Here is a 17,902-nt window from a genome sequence, read left to right on the forward strand (position 1 = left end):
CGAAGGATGCTCTCTCTCGTGCCCTAATTAGAAATATAAATTGCCTTCTGGAACTACTAGATCTCGAATTTTTCAAAAAGTTCCAAAATGCACTTTTTCACTCCAACCCCTGCCATTCGGCCATTTTGTATCAGATCGGGATAAAACCTTTACCATTCGAACGAGGAGGAAATTTCCTAAAAAATATGTCTTTGGTTTTTCGAAATCTGTCATACTTTTACAGACATGTAAAAAAATTCAAGTGTTGCACTTCAATTGGACGTTATTGTATATACGTTTGCGAAAGAGAAACTTTGGGGACACGAAAACTTAAGGGGCGTTCAGAATAGCAAGCTAATGTTTTTTTTAAACTACTACCTTCGGACATCACAGCAATAGAGTTCTGAACTAATCTAACCTAACGAAACATTTGTAAGCCCAGCACAAATACTGGATGCCTAACATTGAAAAAATATAAACAAAATTGACGACAGTCCGCTTTATGGTCCTCAATACAGTCATTACGCTGGAAAATCTTTGAGGACGGTCCTCCAAAACAGCCACTTGTTCTCTAAATAGCGACTTCGTAAATAAAATCGTCCCCAAAGTATCGCCTTGCAACAAATATTTGTATGTATATATATATTATATATACTTGTGTCACTCACTCATAGGCATTCATTTATTTTGATTCAGGTGAAGACACAGGATATACGGGAAAGCCTTTGCCAACTTACAAACCGGTATCGCAATTGGTACCCCTTGGTGGTGTTGCAAGACTTTTCTGCGAGGCTTACCTAGGAAGGGTGGATCTTCCGGATGCAAGAAATTCAGTCACGTGGTCCAAGGTCGATAGCAATCTCACTCTTCCTAACCACGGTAGAATTTCTCAGCACAGAGTATCGCGGTAAGACTTTTTTTTCCTTTGTTTCGTTATCGTTTATCTTGTTTATTTGCTAAAAAAAAGTACTTCATGCAAATTATGCTGCATCGTCTCAACATCATTTTTATATTAAACATAAACATCTCTATAAATAACTCATTTGAATCGAGATCACTTTATAACCATATATATGGAAAAGAGTGGGTTTCGTATTAAATAATTTCTAAAGATTAATCTACGATCAGTAACATGCAGTATCTGTAAAATCATGGCAATCATGAACTACTTTTTGTTGGAACAACAATCAAATTTCATACTAAGTTATTTGTTAATTGTGATTACAACATTTTTCTTTTACGTCAAGTGCATTCTTTTCTCTGAATTAGCTTTTAAAAATGCATACATCGACTTTAGGGACATATATAGAATTTTTAAATATTAAGAAAAAAAAAACAAAAAAACATTGAACCGTTTTAATCCGATTCCAAAAGGGTCCTCTAAATTTACAGCAGACGCTACGGTCTGGCAACCTATATCATTGTTTAAAATACTTAAGTCTCAGCTGAATTATTCACATACTGTACACTAATAGAATGTTCTACACGAGTCAAGAGAAATTCTTCGATAGCTTCAAAATGGAATTCGTTCAGTCTGAAAGAATGCGGAATTATTCAACGAAGCTTCAGCAGCGATCGACTGATATCTTCAGCAAAACGATACAAAATTACTCGTTGGAAGTTTGAATCGAGTCTCTGCACGCTCCAGCTCAAAGCCATCGCCTAGATCAGGTCGTATTCCACGAACTGTTCCAGTATTGGCAAGACTGCCAATCGGCATTACCACCACCATCATCACCAATACCGCGCGCCCCTCTTGCAATTAGTCTTTTTGCGCCGAGTTCTAGAGTATTACACACGTAATAATGGCAAGACAAAGTCACAGTCCAGCCAGAGAATCGAACCTTCGACAGCCAAACAAAAACTCGAGAATCTTTCATCGCTCCAGCAGCGCTCCGTCATTACTCTAATGATACCTCTGACCCGGTCCACTGCACCAACATTTCTTCCCCCACTTACCCACTTCATCATATCATCCCTTCCCAGTGTATCTCACTCTCAAAGATCGCGTCCACCGTGTGCCTAGATATGTATTCGTCTTTAACAATGAGGCTCAAGCACATTTCTTCCTCCGCTTCTCATCAGCACCTTCGTCCACTTTTATTTTCTCTTCGAGAACCAACGCCAAATTACTCGACCAAAAGATTCTCGGTGTTATTCTTTATAGATGGGGGCATTCTGTCCTGTTATGAATATTACGGCTAACGTTACGTATAGTAGTGGTATTCACGAACGGTGGAATTCTGAGATCGTGAGAAAAAAATTATAAGAAATTTTATTTTACAAATATATACAGTTCCATACTTAGACTCGAAGACGATCCGAAAGGTATTGTTCAATTATAAGCTTCGGCTCCCATGTCATATTCTTGAATTACAGACCTGGCTATTTTTGCTAATGAGAAACAGTCCACGGAATGCGTGCTTAGTTGAGACAGATATACGTTCCGCGAAAAATATCATAGGATTTTCTTTGAATTTACATTGAAATAGCATGCTGGATATGGACATAGGCTATATATATTGTTTCAATTTATATTTTTACAGCGATCCCTTGTTATAGACCAATGAGAAGAATTTGCAATCTGTCACATAATTGCGTTCTAATGAAAAGTCTTTGTGATGGTAATTCTATTAATGGCTAATATGATTTTAAACCTCCGAACCTAATTCAAACAACAATTTGAAAGGCATATCAGAGGATCGCCTCGAAATGAGCTCCTTATGATTGATTCGCTAAAAAATAACTTTAAATACAAGAATTTCTTTTTCGATAAATTCAATACGAGCCTCTTTCGAGGAAATTTGGAAAACCTTTCATTATTAAAATCATTTCAAGAATACATTTTTGTGTCTTTTTTTAATGTTTTCGGGCTTCGCCTAATCCTACTTATAACGCTATCTTTATAAGCAACATTCAAATTATTTCATAGAAGTGGTGTCCACATTGTCTTCGAAATTAAGAGTTACAAAATACGCTTTACCTTCTACTACCCTTCCAGTAAATACATTAACTTGTAATTAAGAGTGTTTATAAAACATGCCCCGCGGGATAAAATCATTCAATCGTATTCCTAGAATTATAAATTGTGATATTGTTCCACCCGTTACTCAACACCAGTTTAATTTTCAAAATTCATTTTCTCATAATGTCCAGTTTAAGGGGTCTACTCTAATTAGAAGGGCAAAAAAAAGACTATTTTCCCAATTTTTTTTTTACCGGTATAAATTATAAATATGGATATAAAAAGTGTTAGGCCTAAAAAATACACTCTTAAAATACACAAACAAGAATTTGTTATATTCATCTTACTCAGTTTTCGTACAGAAAAATGGGGGAGAAGACAGGTCCAAAAAAAAAAGATGGGTGTGCGCTGTTGATAAAATCTCTGGAATGGATGATCCGAAAAAAAAAAATAGTTTTAGATTCAGTAGGTACATGGCTATAGCGCACATCATACGATTTTTGATTTTTTTAAAATGACAAAATGGCGGCCATTTTTCCAAAAACTACGAAAAAGCACGTTTTTTTTCATCGTTTTTTGCAAAAAAAAATAGTTACACTAAAAATTTCAAAATTCGTATGATATGCGCTATAGCTATAGTCATAAAGAACATATGGTACAATTTTGGTAAGGGTCGGTTGAATAGTTTCGGAGATTTTATCAACAAGCCGCCCAAAAACGTCATTTTGAGAAAAACGCGTTTAAAGTTTTCTTTAACGAAAAATCGTTAAAAAATCTTACTTACGTCTAATCAGCGATGCCTGTACCATACATTATGCCTTCAGTTTCTTCATAGCGCTCATTTTCATCCAAAATGTAGTACGGATAGTATATTTACAAAAGGTAGCAGCTCCTCATGTATACAAAGGCAGGTAGGTAGTACCGCTCCGAGCGGTGCGTATATTAGCGCGCTCAGGTAGTTAAGTAAACGTCTCTCAAAAATACACTTAGACTGCTCGGATATTTAGAAAATTTTAGTAGGATACTTTTAAATATGTATACTTTCGAAAAATGCAAAAAAAAATGATTTTTTGAAAGTTCTAAATAGGGTAGACCCCTTAACAAAAATCTCAAATTGGAATTAGTTTCAAATCATGAGTTACGAATAATATATTATGTTAGTATATTAGAATTCAAAAAAACAGGTTTCTATTGAAAAACCAAGCGATATTAGTCGACGAAAAACGACTAATAAATTCCGCAAATTTCCAGGAAGCATAACAATAAAAAAAGGAATGCGGAGATGATTGCAGTTAAATAGTTTACTTTTACATAGAAAAACTGTCAGAGCACCGCTCGGCTTGTGGAGCAATCGGCAACTGTAAACAATAAGTAATTATCTATGGGAATTTATCAAACGTCATAAAATCGATCAAGAATAAAAATAGAATATTCCAAGAAAAAGTATAGACTAAGCAGGTACAGGTGGCTCCGTTACCGTTTCGTCGTTACCCTATCTTACCGTGAATCATTGGCTTTGTTCGACTCGTCGCACCATAGTCCGATACCATCGTTTCCATGCGAAATTCAATCGTCGAAACTTCTCCAATAAATCATAAGAGAATCAGAGACAATTCAAGAAACAGAAAATGAAGAGGTCGTCCGATGAAGTTCAATGTAGAAATAGGCAAATGGGAAAAGGTTGGCTTCGACACGCTAGGCGAATTCTCCGACTACGAGATAACTATCGCACAGCGTCATGCCTCCTAAAGAGAAAACAACCACTAGACCTTTCACGAGAATGAGTGGAACTCGGCAGGGCGACGACTGGAGTTATCTGTAACAATAGAGAGGAAAGTGAGGCGAAATAGCACGGTGTAGAGTGGCTTGTCGTAACACAGAGGAATTCAGGAAAATGGATTCAAATGAAATTGAAATGGAGGTGGATTTTTGGTTAGAATTGTTGTTACTCTTGCATCCGTTACGTCCTGTTGTGGCTAATTTTGCTGTTGTCATAGTCGGCAGACGAAAATAACGGGTGGTCTTACAATATAGGTATACTGCATCGTAAGCTATGATATCTGTAGGTATAAAGAGCCTCTATACTTCTTCTGCACGTTTACGTTGTCAATGTCGACTTTCCCACTACGCCTTGGACTATACTTCTTGGTTGGACATTGTTGTGCATATATGACTGTAGATGGTGTTGCGGAAGTTTGTTACAAAGAAATAATATAATCTAATGTGATTGTCCATCTATAGCTGGTCAACTGAGTTGCTAATGGAAAAATTAGTTAATGGTCGTGTAACTACCTGTCAGGTTGATTTGGATCCTTTTGTTACTCCGACTGTGTAATTTGAATTCCACTGTGTAATTTGAGTTTATCTCTTTAATGGAAAATTCAAGAGATTAATATCTTTGAATGCTTTTTTAATGTTCTTTTTTATCATCGTGAAACGAGTCTGTAGTTCATTGAATACCAACTGTATTGAATGACGATGGAATACAATTTTGTTTTCATAGGAAAAATGAAACAGGTTTGGGTTTAGTTAAAGATGAATCTTTATGAACGGTAGCTGCAAAAGTATTCTTAATGAAAAATATGCTGCATTTAAATGTGATTATTGCTCGATTTAGCATATTCTATCGCTTTCCATTTTTATTATAATCAAGAGACTCGGTCGAGTCTCGCGCCAAGTACAGGCAACCGGCTGTACAGGGCACAGCTCGCAGAGACTCTTTACTTGAGTCAACTCTTATACCTGTGTTTGGAACGAAATATCTTATTAACCACTATACATGAGAGAAAGTTATTGATACATTCACTATAGGAATTGAGGGTTCTGAATTGATTGCCACCACGTTCAATACGATTTGTGTACGAGATCAGGGCGTATTGAGATGGCGAGCGAGATGATTTTATTTCAGTTCCGTCATCGTCGTCGTCGTCGTCGTCGTCGTCGTCCTCGTCGCACGTCCATCGCATTTTTTACACGACAGATGGCGCTGACTGCTTTACCTTCTTTACCTATTTGTACTCTGTATGGATGTTAGTAATTTACGAATACACAACACAATCTAATACACTTTATACGTGAAGCTACCATTCATACCGAATTTCCAGTTAGTATAAGGGTGCTTTCACAACAGTAAAGAATTATTAAGTTTTTAATAGCATTCATGTGGAGCGCGCGTGTATGGATGTATGTATATGTGTGTTTCGGCATAGTTCCTCGTTTTTTAGGTGACAGTTTTTAGAGATACAGGATTTCCAGGTGTTCCTCTCCGTAGTTTTCTGTATCTAGGTGTCAGACGTGGAAGTCCAGGGTGTCCAGGTGTTTCGCTCCGTAGTTTCTTGTATCTAAGTACTGGATGTGGAAGTCCAGGGTGTCCATGTGTTCCGCTCCGTAGTTTCCTCCATCTAGCTGTCAGACGTGGAAGTTCAGGGTGTTCAGGAGTTCCGCTCCGTAGTTTCCTGTGTGCAGGTGTTGGATGTGAAAGTCCAGGGTTTCCAGGTATTCCGCTTCGTAGTTTTCTGTATCTAGGTGTCGGATGTAGAAGTTCAGGGTGTCCAGGTGTTCCGCTCCGTAGTTTCCTGCATCTAGGTTTCAAACGTGGAGGTTCAGGGTGTTCAGGTGTTCCGCTCCGTAGTTTCTTGTATCTAGGTACTCGATGTGGAAGTCCAGGGTGTCCAGGTGTTCCGCTCCGTAGTTTTTTGTATCTAGGTGTCGGACGTAGAAGTCTAGAGTGTCCAGAAACGTGAGCAACGAGCGACGCTTTGGCGCTTCGCTCAAACTATAGTATCCTCTCTGATGTTCGCACGGCCTGAGGTACGTAAATAATCCAGCATACTTTCCTCTCTTACGTTTACCACACGGCTTGAACAAGCTGGACAACATTAACGATGCTTATATGCACTGAAGATAACATTTTCTTTAAAAATTTGTATATATCTTTATGCATTTCTAAAAAAAAGGGACTTACAAATTATATTTATATGCCATTAAACATTTTCGATGACGCAATATATTTTTCTGATTAGCGACATCATAATGCATTTTCATTTTATATCTATGAAAATATAGATTTCAGTGCTTAGAGCTTCTATGTCTCGTTGAACAACAAAAACTTGTTATATCCCCTAAAAAACACTTACGTGTAAAAAACTGCGCCAAGTACAGGAGTGCTGTGTATTCCTCTAATAAAAAGTATTGATATCGGATTATGGAAGCCAAGTACATAAGTCACCATATATTTGCCTATTATATGATCTAGCACTGGCCCATCATTTTAATTGTATTTTCAAAATTTCTTATAACGTTTTCACCACTCTTTTACATTACTACTGCTTCCCGTAGTTGATTATGATTTAATGGTCATTTAATAATTAATAAAACTTTAGGTGATTCCTTATCGAGTACTACTTGGCGGTTCCGTGCCAGGAATTCCAAAGTACTTACTTTGAACGTACTAATAGTATCCTAAAACTATATGTTTGTTATTAAGCTTTTACCGTGATTATTATTAACGAGCTATCGTTAATAAGCTCTATATAGAAACTTGACATTGGTTTTGAGTTTGATGACTGGCATAATGAACGCGAATTTATGTCAAGAAATACACGAACCCGCCAAGTAGTACTCGATAAGGACTGTTTTTTGGGGGATTGTATTCTATAGGACTTCCAGTCTTTCTTTCTCTGTAATATAGTGTAGGATAAGATCTCAGGGTAATATAATTTTAGTAATCATGAAATCTGGTGATACTTCGTTTATTAGCTTTCCATGACAGCTAGTGTCCAACTGACAACTTTTGCTCCCTGTCCGCTGACCTCTCCTTCATCTACACACTCGCACGTTTCTCGCACAAACAGTAATACGCGACATACACGCTCTCACACTCACACACGCATTTTTACTTATTTTCTACAATATTGCAAACCTTTTGAGTAGTTAAATGAACTACGATACTTTCGATAGATTATCGATAAGGTCATGCGAGGTAGAAATAAAAATGGAGAAAGAAAAAAAGTGTAGAGCGTGGAAAAATTATTGAATTGAACGAGAGTAATTGTAGAAAGCCGATGAATGCAGTAAAATTACCGGTCGACCTAGTTTCATGAGTTTTATGCGGTGCACTAATTGTAACGGAGTTTTCGATGAAAGGAAAAGTTTTCTCTGTCGAAACGACGTTGAGTAGTGTCGACCAACGTCGAACGGAAGAACAAGGGAAAATTTTACGCGCTCTCGACTATTCAGTAAATCACTAGGCTTTGACCTACGTTAAATAAACTTGCTGCAAAATCGCAGACCAAGAATTCAATCGTCACCATTGTCTGAAATTCAATGGCGCGACTGGCTTACACGGCGCGTTCATTTTCCATGGTACTACGCGTGTTTATAAGACTTCGATTTATTTTTCGCAGAAACGTTTCAACCACCCTAGGGTCGGGTCATTTTGTCATAGAAAACCGGATAATTACGGAATTCGATAATGACAAGGCACGAATTGGACTGACATTATACTTCTTTGTTATGCATGCAAGTCGTTACATGAAAGCAGGTAGAGAATTTTTGTAATGCAAAGCAAGTTACAGTAAGTTGTTTTCGCACAAACTCTAAACTTATGGCTCAACATAGAAAATTCTAGTCGGAAAATTTAACGTAGGGCTTCAATTATGCAAGACCACTGGACTCTCTAGAAAGATTCGAGAAAAATATAACCGTTCAGTCTACTATTTCTAGAATACATTTACAATTAAATCTGGGTTTCGGAGATCTCTTAGGGGTCCTATTTTACTGCTTCGTAAACGAAATTAAGTCTTCACAGGCTTCGCTTATGTTATATTACGTTTAAGTACTTTTTCCTCATGCTCGTTGTAATTTTGACCTTTTTGAATTAATACAAACAGCTCAATAATGTTTTTCTAAAAAATAATTTTTTCAACATTTTACTATATTACACGCTATGAAACTCTAATTTTGAAAACGTTACATATTATCCAAGAATATGAAAAATAATTGAAAAATAATCACTACATCTCGTGCATAATATTTGAAATAACATTTTCAACCGTAGCCTTTTTCTCTCCTATCAAAATTACAGTATACATACAATATAGGGATCGTTATCATTTGCCAGAATATCAATGTCCAGAATCGTCATTTCCCAGAAACGGCAACTGCCCCAATGCCGCTGCTCGCCGCTCCCGTTGCTTGCGGCAACTGTCGGTACAGTAGGAACTTTCATCCAGCTGTGCGAGTGTATACCTATGAACCTGTTCTGCTGCCGCAAGCAACAAGAACACAAAAGACATTCAGGGAGTTGGTGTTGTTTCTGGCAAATGACGATTTTGGAGATTGATTTTCTGCAAATGATAACGATCCCTATATACAGGGTGGACCACGGAGCGTGATCAGTAGAGATTACTTTGTTATTAGCAGTCCGATCGAAAATGTTTTTATCAGCTTTTGCATGGTTTCAAGAGAGCTTTAACGTGATAGTGAAAAATTACTGGTCAACTCTTTTTTTAAAGGTTTTTTCAAGGTTACCTTGAATTTTTTGCAACTGAATATATAATTTTTTTACGCGTGTCTGTTAGAGGATTTCAAGACGAATCCGGCACATGTAAGGACATGACATTTTTTTCATCTGGTTCGAAAGAAAATTAAAAAACTAAATACACCTTATCACAAGGAGAATCACAGCTACGCCGTTATACGCATCCATTCTGTCGTCTTCAGTCGCCATCAGTGTAAAGGAGAGGCCATAAAGAATGCAAAACAATCTTTTGTTCACTGTCTACGCGAGTGCATTGCAGCTCGTGGACACCATTTTGAACATCGCTACAATTAAGATTCGTAAATTTTGACTTGTCAACAACATTGGTTGCGTAATAACGGCGTAGATGTGATTCTCCTTGTGATACAAAGTTTTTTAATTTTCTTTCGAACCAGATGAAAAAAATGTCATGTCCTTACATGTGCCGGATTCGTCTTGAAATCCTCTAACAGACACGCGTAAAAAAATTATATATTCAGTTGCAAAAAATTCAAGGTAACCTTGAAAAAACCTTTAAAAAAAGAGTTGACCAGTAATTTTTCACTATCGTTAAAGCTCTCTTGAAACCATGCAAAAGCTGATAAAAACATTTTCGATCGGACTGCTAATAACAAAGTAATCTCTACTGATCACGCTCCGTGGTCCACCCTGTATAGAATAGAGCCTCAAGAGTGTAACAACAAGAGTAGCAACAGCTCAGAACCAAAGCTGCTTATTTCGAGACTCTACTATACTAATATACTTAACGTAGCACATGTCGTATATCCTAGTTTAAACTGTGTAAGCGTCTTTTTGTCATTACTCAAATAAACAAAGGACATACTAAAACATTCATATACAATGGCAATGAGAATGAGCCGTTTAAAATTTAACAATTTACATGACTATTGGCCAATTCGAAAGTTCGTGTGGCGCTGATGTGAAAAATAACCTCGTGTTCTTTCTCATTAGACAACAGAAATTATATGCAAATTTGACACAATTTATTACTACGTCACTAATACATACGTATACGAAAATTCCACAAAATTGCTCGCCACTCGTCTATCGTTTTTTGGAGGCTTCTAAGTTATTATTACTATTTTTTTGTAACGTTACCAATCAAACATACGTGAAAAAAACTTATAATTGGCAAAAATAATAATGATCTAAGACTTGAAAAAGTAGAAATCAGCTACATTTAATTAATGAAGAATTGTAACAGATTTCTTAATAAAGGTCAATTAATCATTGACTGCGTATCTGATTCATTTTTCCAAGGAAAAAGATCATTGTTCCTTCCCTTTCATCAAATCTGTTCAAAAATAAGACATGTTCTGGGAATATGAACTAGCTAGAACTAAAGGAATTATTATAATGGAATACTTATTTGCTAATTCACGATTGCTTCAGAATTGTTACAAGAATCCTGAGTATAAAAGCTACAAAAAGTTTGGAATTGAAAAAAAAAATATAAACATTGTTTTAAATTTACATATCAGTATATGATGAACTGTCAACTGTTAATAATATAAATCGATTATAATGAGCAACTATATTCCGTAAACGTGAGCTCGTACTCAAAGAATTATTAGAAAGTATTAAAATAAATTAACATTGGAATGATAAGAGTGTCTAATACAAATATCAAGATCGTTAGAATAGAGGCAAATATTATTTTCTTATTTCCATTTTAAACAAAAAATAGTATTAAACCAAATAATTATCATTTTCATCATGTTATAGATCCGAGGTGTTTTTATTTAATAAATTCACTTTACTTTGCAAGTTCATTCTATCCCGATCTGCCTTATAAGTTGCTCTAATTCGCATAAATCAAAGGAAAACAGTTATTTAGCACGATCGCATGGCACATGTGGTAGTTTCATGAATTTGCCTTCAAAAGAGCCATGTGCGCGCAACACATACGCGCGCGTGTGTGTGCCAACATTTACCGTACAGTACATGCGCCCTTATGATTTTACATGTTACTTCTTCTTATCCATAGAGTGACGTATGTATGTACATATGTATATGTCTTTTTACCAGAAGAATCACAAAAAGACGTTAAACGACTTAAACGCTTTTTAATTAAAGACTTTCAAAATCAATCGGTTTTCTCTAAAATTTTAATTTTTATTAAATTACGAAAATTTTCATACGAAATCGATTATGTCATATATTTTCACGTAGTGTTACACACTTTGTCCAGATGGATACACGTTAGCCATGTCAGCCTTCTCTCTCCCCCTCTCCCCTCTGCACTCTCCACTCTCTTTCTCTCTTTCTCTCTTTCTCTCAAAACGAAAAAAAATTATTTTTCAAATCCGTAAGGTTTGATTCTAATTGTGAGTATATTTAATAATCAGTTTATTTTCGACGTTGTAGAATGCAAACCGGATAGGGAGAAAAAGAATGAAAATGATATCATGTCATACCACCTTAGACGCAACATAAATTGTACACTCGATATAAAACTATTCAAATTACGTAATCCATTTAAGCGAATATTAATTTAATTTATCACTTTATTGCTCTACCCGTTTAATTTATTCGAGTCTTGTTAACTGAACTAAGGAATTTTTATAGTGCGAATCCATTTTCAAATATAAAGTTAAACGTTGAATCAGAAATTGTTTTGCAAATTCTTGTGTTCATTTGATGACAGTTTTAATGCGAATTAAATAATTAGTGAAGGCTGTAAAGAAATTAATCAAAATATATAATATGTATATATGTATATGTATATATGTCTCATTATGTCTTCAGGGAGGATGACCAGATCGTTGGCTCATATTTGGAAATTGAAGATATCACTCTGATAGACTATGGAGAATATGAATGTGAAGTAAGCAATGGCGTAGATGAAGAAATTGCATTACCAGCTCATGTATATCGTCAAGGTAAATTTAACTTATATTAGTGTTAATTGTATTTCTGACATTTAACTCAAACCATACCTGTTTAACTAAGTGAAAAATTGTAATGACTTTTCAAAAACTTTGCTCTTTATATTGATCAAATATTATGGCAATCTGTCACGATTGTGAAAATTTGCCCTTAAATTAAATGCATTAGTTATATATGTTGTGACGTACTGGACCTCGTAGTGTGGCCCAGGGTCTCGCAATAACAGCTATCTCGATCACGGGAGAGGGGGAGGGAATCGAAGAAGGGGGACACGGTGCAGAATAAATAAAAAGATATAATTAATAAAGCAAAGATTGACACAGAAGAACAAATATGATCTGATATACAATACTTACAAGGAAACCCCCCCAACCCGACCCCACCGATTTCAATAATTTTTTGATATGTTGTAGTACTCGACAAAATAAGAGACACGTATTTTTTTTTTGTGCTGACATCCACTTTAAAGGGGTGAAAACGACCCCTGAAATTCACCCCCGAAAATCGTTTTTTCATCATATCTCGACTTCTAATTAATATTTTTTAATAAAACCAAGTGGAAAATATTTGTCATAAGAAGTCGAAGATATGAGGTTTGTTAATGACCCAAGGGGTTGCAACCCTTATTTTATATTTTGAAAAAACTATATTTTTTATGCTTTTTTTCTGCATAAAAACCGGGGTATGGGCTCAAAAAAATAAAGAAAAGCGTTTCCATTAACTCTATCAAATATTTCAGTTGGGGTGTTTCAGGATTTTTCAAAGGGATAAAAACCACCCCTAAATTTTACCCCCGAAAATTGTTTTGTATCATATGTCAGATTCTAATTGATATTTTTTAATAAAACAAAGTGGAAAATATTTGTCATAAGAAGTCGAAGATATGAGGTTTGTTAATGACCCAAGGGGTTGCAACCCTTATTTTATATTTTGAAAAAACTATATATTTTATGCTTTTTTTCTTCATATAAACCAGGGTATGTACTCAATATTTATTAATATTTTTTAATGAAACTATGATTAAAAATTATTTTTATAAGATTTATTTCTTCTTCTTCTCTTTTTATAATTAATTGTAAGTCACAGTATTTTATTCTTCAAAGTGTTGACAATAATGATTATCTTCAAAAAAGTGCTTAAAACATAAAGACTTCATTGCACTTGCAACTCCTTCAACTGCTAATGTTCTTCCAGAATGCATTTCTAATTGGAACCCACTCTGATCTGAATTATATAAATTTTCAATTCCAATTGATGATATAGAAGATTTCACATCAGCAACAAACATATCAGCCATCATTTGGAGGCCTAAAGTATTTTCCAATGTTTTCCTAGTAATAAATTTATTTATTTTTCTAGACACTATTCTGTGAGCCTTTTGGAATTTCGCTAACCAATTTTTAGAAGCTTTAAATCTTACATCTTCAGATCCAATTTCTTTTTGAGCTTGTAACGCCCATCTCCGTATATCGTGATCGTGAATAATTAAACCACTTTCAACAGCAGCTTTAAAATTATCAAGTGTGTATTGACAAATCCGTGCAATTTTTTCTCGGTACGTGCCACCTTCATTAATATTGTGAGCTCAACGTTTGAGCTGACTGATTGATGAGACTTTTCTGAATCTTCTTTACGCTGTTTCAATACTTAAGTTTTCTTTTCCCACTTCTCCAATATTCTACAGCTTTTTGTTTGTAATCAAAATTGATGTCTTCAGTATCTTTCGTACACTGATTTGTTGGTGCAACGTCAGGATCAGGAAAATGATGTTGAACTTCATCCTCAACTATTTCACCATCACAATCCTTATATTCTTCCTCAAAATCCAAAGTATCCTCAAAAATCGTATCAACTTCATTGAAGTCATTTGCTGCATCGATTAATATTTGTTTCAATTTTTCTGACAACTCAATTTCTTTATAATTCGTCACACTATTGGGTATTTGTAAAGTTTGAAAATACGCTAGTAATAAATTCACTACATTTAAGGGATTAATCTTCATCTTTGAATCTAAAATATAAACATTAAATAATAACTCTTTATTACGAAGATTAATAGGTGTAGAAATATAAATTACAAAATACTCACATAACTACCTAAAAATTAGATAATTGGTTGTAAAAATATCCACACCACGTATGATATATTATAATGTTTTGTGTTTAACAATGACAGATATATATACATAACTAGTGGTGCTATAAAAATGGTCACGCGTGTACCCACTCGGGAGCACGCGGTGTTGGAGGGCTTTAAATGGACCCAGTGGGAAGGGGGGTAGGGGAACGGAGGGGAACAATTTCTGGGCGCCAGCTACTGTGACGGTGTAGACCCGACGAGTGACCCCGAAAAGTCCTCGTTTGTTTACTCGACGGGATTGGCATGGCTAGCGGAGGGAGCGGCGAGGGGGTCTCAGGGAAAAAGGTTCTCGATCGCAAAATGGCTTATTTCTAAATTACCTTCGTTGTAACGCAAAAATGGGCGGGGAAGGGAGAGGGCACGGGGGGTTTTCCAAAAAGGGCGCAAAATACTATAGGACGCACGCAATATACCACGGGCCTCAAGTTTAAGGGCATAAGGCCCGTCACAAATACAATAAGAATCACTAGAATAATGCCGGACCACGTGGGTCGGCTCGCGATGTTCTGAGGGGACTTACAAAAATCTAATGACGCAAACTCTAAGAGGGTGGTAGGGAAGGGATGGCAAATATGGGAAACTCAGTCACCCAATACTCACTCGAATATCCGCACACTGATAATCCTTTATCACACAATTCCACTCTCACTCGCAATCACAACTCGCAATCACAACGGCCTGGCTCGAAGTGATAAGATTTCCGGTGTTTCTGGCCCTCGTGGGCCTCCAGGGCCTCGCTGATTGGCTGGGGCTGCTCAGCTGAGAGGGCTACGCGCTTCGACATTGGTTGACAGTTCCGGCATGGCAGGGCATTGGTCGGGTTCAAATCGGCTGTGTTGCCGGGCCTTCCAGGGCCTCGTGGCGGCGGCACGGCGCTGGCTTTGCCGGCGCGCGTGCTGGCTGCGCGCGCCGGTCAAGATGGCGGCCTCCAGGCCTGTCAAATCCTCCCGGGCATGTCCGCGGTCTTGGAGGGAGAGGGCTCCGCCGCTGTCACACGGGACTTTTTCCTGCCCGTGTGACGGGACTGCACCGGGGCTGCATATTTTGGCGGTGATGGTGGTGGCGGGGCATCCATCCCACGGGCGACTCGTCTCGTGTTCCTCCTGCCCATGCCATCCCTGCCTTCCGCTGCCTCGGCGACGTAGCCACTCTCGCGGTCCATTCAAGGATGCTGAGTCCCCGTGGCAGGTCCACGACGGTCTCCTCGATGCGGGTGTTCGTTGTTGGTCCTCGAGCCAGTGCCCTACGGGGAAGGGTGACAGGGAAGGAAGGGTGCAGGGAGGGGGTCTTAACTCTAAATACACTAAGCCTAAAACACTAAATAAACGCAATTAACAATACTTAACTCTAAGACGCTATACTCGAGGCCTATGGGACCTCGAACCAGGAGACGGGGAGGAGTTTATTGTAACATTTTTGTTACAATGTATATAATGAGATATTTTGTTAATGGATAAAAATAAAATTTTATATTAACCCTCTGGACTCGTACAATTTTTTTGTGTAAAAATGACCTAACCTAACAAATGGGACCGAACACATTCTCAATATTTCACAATTTATCAGGTTCAAAATAAAGCAATCAGAAAAACAAACAAATTGTCGAAACTAAATCTTAACTGAGACGAATTTACTCAATTTTCTGATATTACCCTTAATAAATAATAACGTCACGTCGAAGACCATCTACTAATATAACGGTGTCTACTAATACAACAATTACCAGCAATACTCTGAATTAATAAAATTTTTTTTACAGAAATTCAAGTGGATCTGGGACTTCAGAATGGTTCTTGGAGGAGAGCTTTGCTTCTGGCTGTTCTAGTATTGCTATTTCTAGTTTCTGCCGTTGCATTTTATGCTCGATGCTGGCTTATGATAGTGGTACTTTGCCGTGACAAATTCGCACCTCTTGAGGAAAACGGTAATTATTAGCACTTCTTACGTCATGTATTTAATTAACAATTTTTTACCACGTCTTGTAATTATGCAACAATGGATATTAAATGCGATCATTAAAATTAGTTCTACAAATGAAACAATCTTTGAAATAATATCGTTCGACATATTTCTGTTCTTCGTTAATTCACATTATTTTCCATTTGCAATGCATTTCTCAAAATATCAAATAAAACGAAGCGGTCTATTCAGTAAATACAAGAGAATCATTATAACTTTTAATCCCACAATCTGACTTAAATACAATATTCTGCAAAACTATGAAATCTTTCATAAAAAGTATATGACTCTAGAGAAGGTTGAATTGTTAAATGAATTTTTTTTTTTTTTTTTCAAAATTCATACCATTTTTATGAGCAGTGCAAGCACTAAAAACTTGCTGCAATTTTTCATCATCATTTATATAATACAATATCGGAATATAAGAAAAGTAACGAAATACCAAAAACAGTTTTGAGCCCCAGAAATATATATGTGGGATCATTGAAATTTCAGAGAGCCAAGAAAATAACGGTAGAACACTTTTCACAATAATCATTTATTAGGAATTTTTACTCGGGCTCCGTGATCCTCCCGATGCACACTGACTCTTGTCCCACTACTTACCTCCGGCCGACGTATTTTTCCCGCGTGGGGCGTGACAGACCCGTAACTATCGGTCTAAAGCCCCGTTCCATATATATATATATATATTGTGACGCAAATTTTATACTTTAACTTATTCGCCAGTGCTATAAAACTGAGACTAAAGCGTAATCTAACCCCAAAGTCTACTCGCCGAGACGCAGCTATCCCGACGCGTTTTACGCCACAAATTTAATGCTCTATTCCCCCCGGGACGCGATACCGAAAGTCACCGACTGGGCGCCAGACGCACCGTTGCGTCACGTAACGAGACTACGAAAATCCCCGAAAAGAATAGAGTAAGGCAACCGAACTAACTCAGAGGGACGCGATACAAGCGTAATCTAACTCCAAAGTCTACTCGCCGAGACGCAGCTATCCCGACGCGTTTTACGCCACAAATATAATGCTCTATTCCCCCGGGACGCGATACCGAAAGTCACCGACTGGGCGCCAGACGCACCGTTGCGTCACGTAACGAGACTACGAAAATCCCCGAAAAGAATAGAGTACGGCAACCGAACTAACTCAGATGAGGGAATGGCAGAGGGGCAGGGAACGCCAAGGTGTTGGTAAGGTAGCCAGGAAAGAAGAGTGAGAACCCGATATAGAAAACAATAACAACGGTCCTTTTATTCAGGACAAACTTAGAATGCAATAGTTAACAAATATGAAATTACGAAACAAGTGAAGTAATACTTTTAACAAGGCTCAATTAACGAAATACAAAATATAGACTACAACATGTCAAATACGAAATACAAAATGCAAAACGATACGTGAACTCTCGAGAAGCGAGACGAAC

The 17,902-nt window shown here is 37.0% G+C and overlaps 2 protein-coding genes across 3 annotated transcripts; one reads left to right on the forward strand and one right to left on the reverse strand.

Moving 5' to 3' along the window:
* Window positions 1-653: 653 nt before the first annotated feature.
* LOC107270531 lies at window positions 654-16,484 on the forward strand (the record flags this gene model as incomplete). Its single annotated transcript, XM_025087895.1, has 3 exons — window positions 654-886; window positions 12,234-12,367; window positions 16,274-16,484. Coding segments are annotated over 3 exons (543 nt in total), but the record flags the coding sequence as incomplete, so codon positions are not given.
* LOC107270532 lies at window positions 13,609-14,544 on the reverse strand. 2 transcript variants are annotated; one of them, XM_015745620.2, is made up of 2 exons: window positions 14,464-14,544; window positions 13,609-14,385 (listed from the first exon to the last, which is right to left on the reverse strand). In XM_015745620.2, exon 2 carries the CDS (start codon window positions 14,375-14,377, stop codon window positions 14,015-14,017), a length of 363 nt encoding a protein of 120 aa, XP_015601106.1. In that variant the 5' UTR covers window positions 14,378-14,385; window positions 14,464-14,544; the 3' UTR covers window positions 13,609-14,014. The 2 variants fall into 2 exon arrangements, with proteins under 2 accessions (XP_015601106.1, XP_015601107.1); XM_015745621.2 differs by having other exon boundaries at window positions 14,472-14,500.
* Window positions 16,485-17,902: the final 1,418 nt, after the last annotated feature.

Source organism: Cephus cinctus, unplaced genomic scaffold (genome assembly GCF_000341935.2).
Source record: "Cephus cinctus unplaced genomic scaffold, Ccin1 Ccin1_scaffold0799, whole genome shotgun sequence".
In the NCBI taxonomy this organism is placed as follows: domain Eukaryota; kingdom Metazoa; phylum Arthropoda; class Insecta; order Hymenoptera; family Cephidae; genus Cephus; species Cephus cinctus.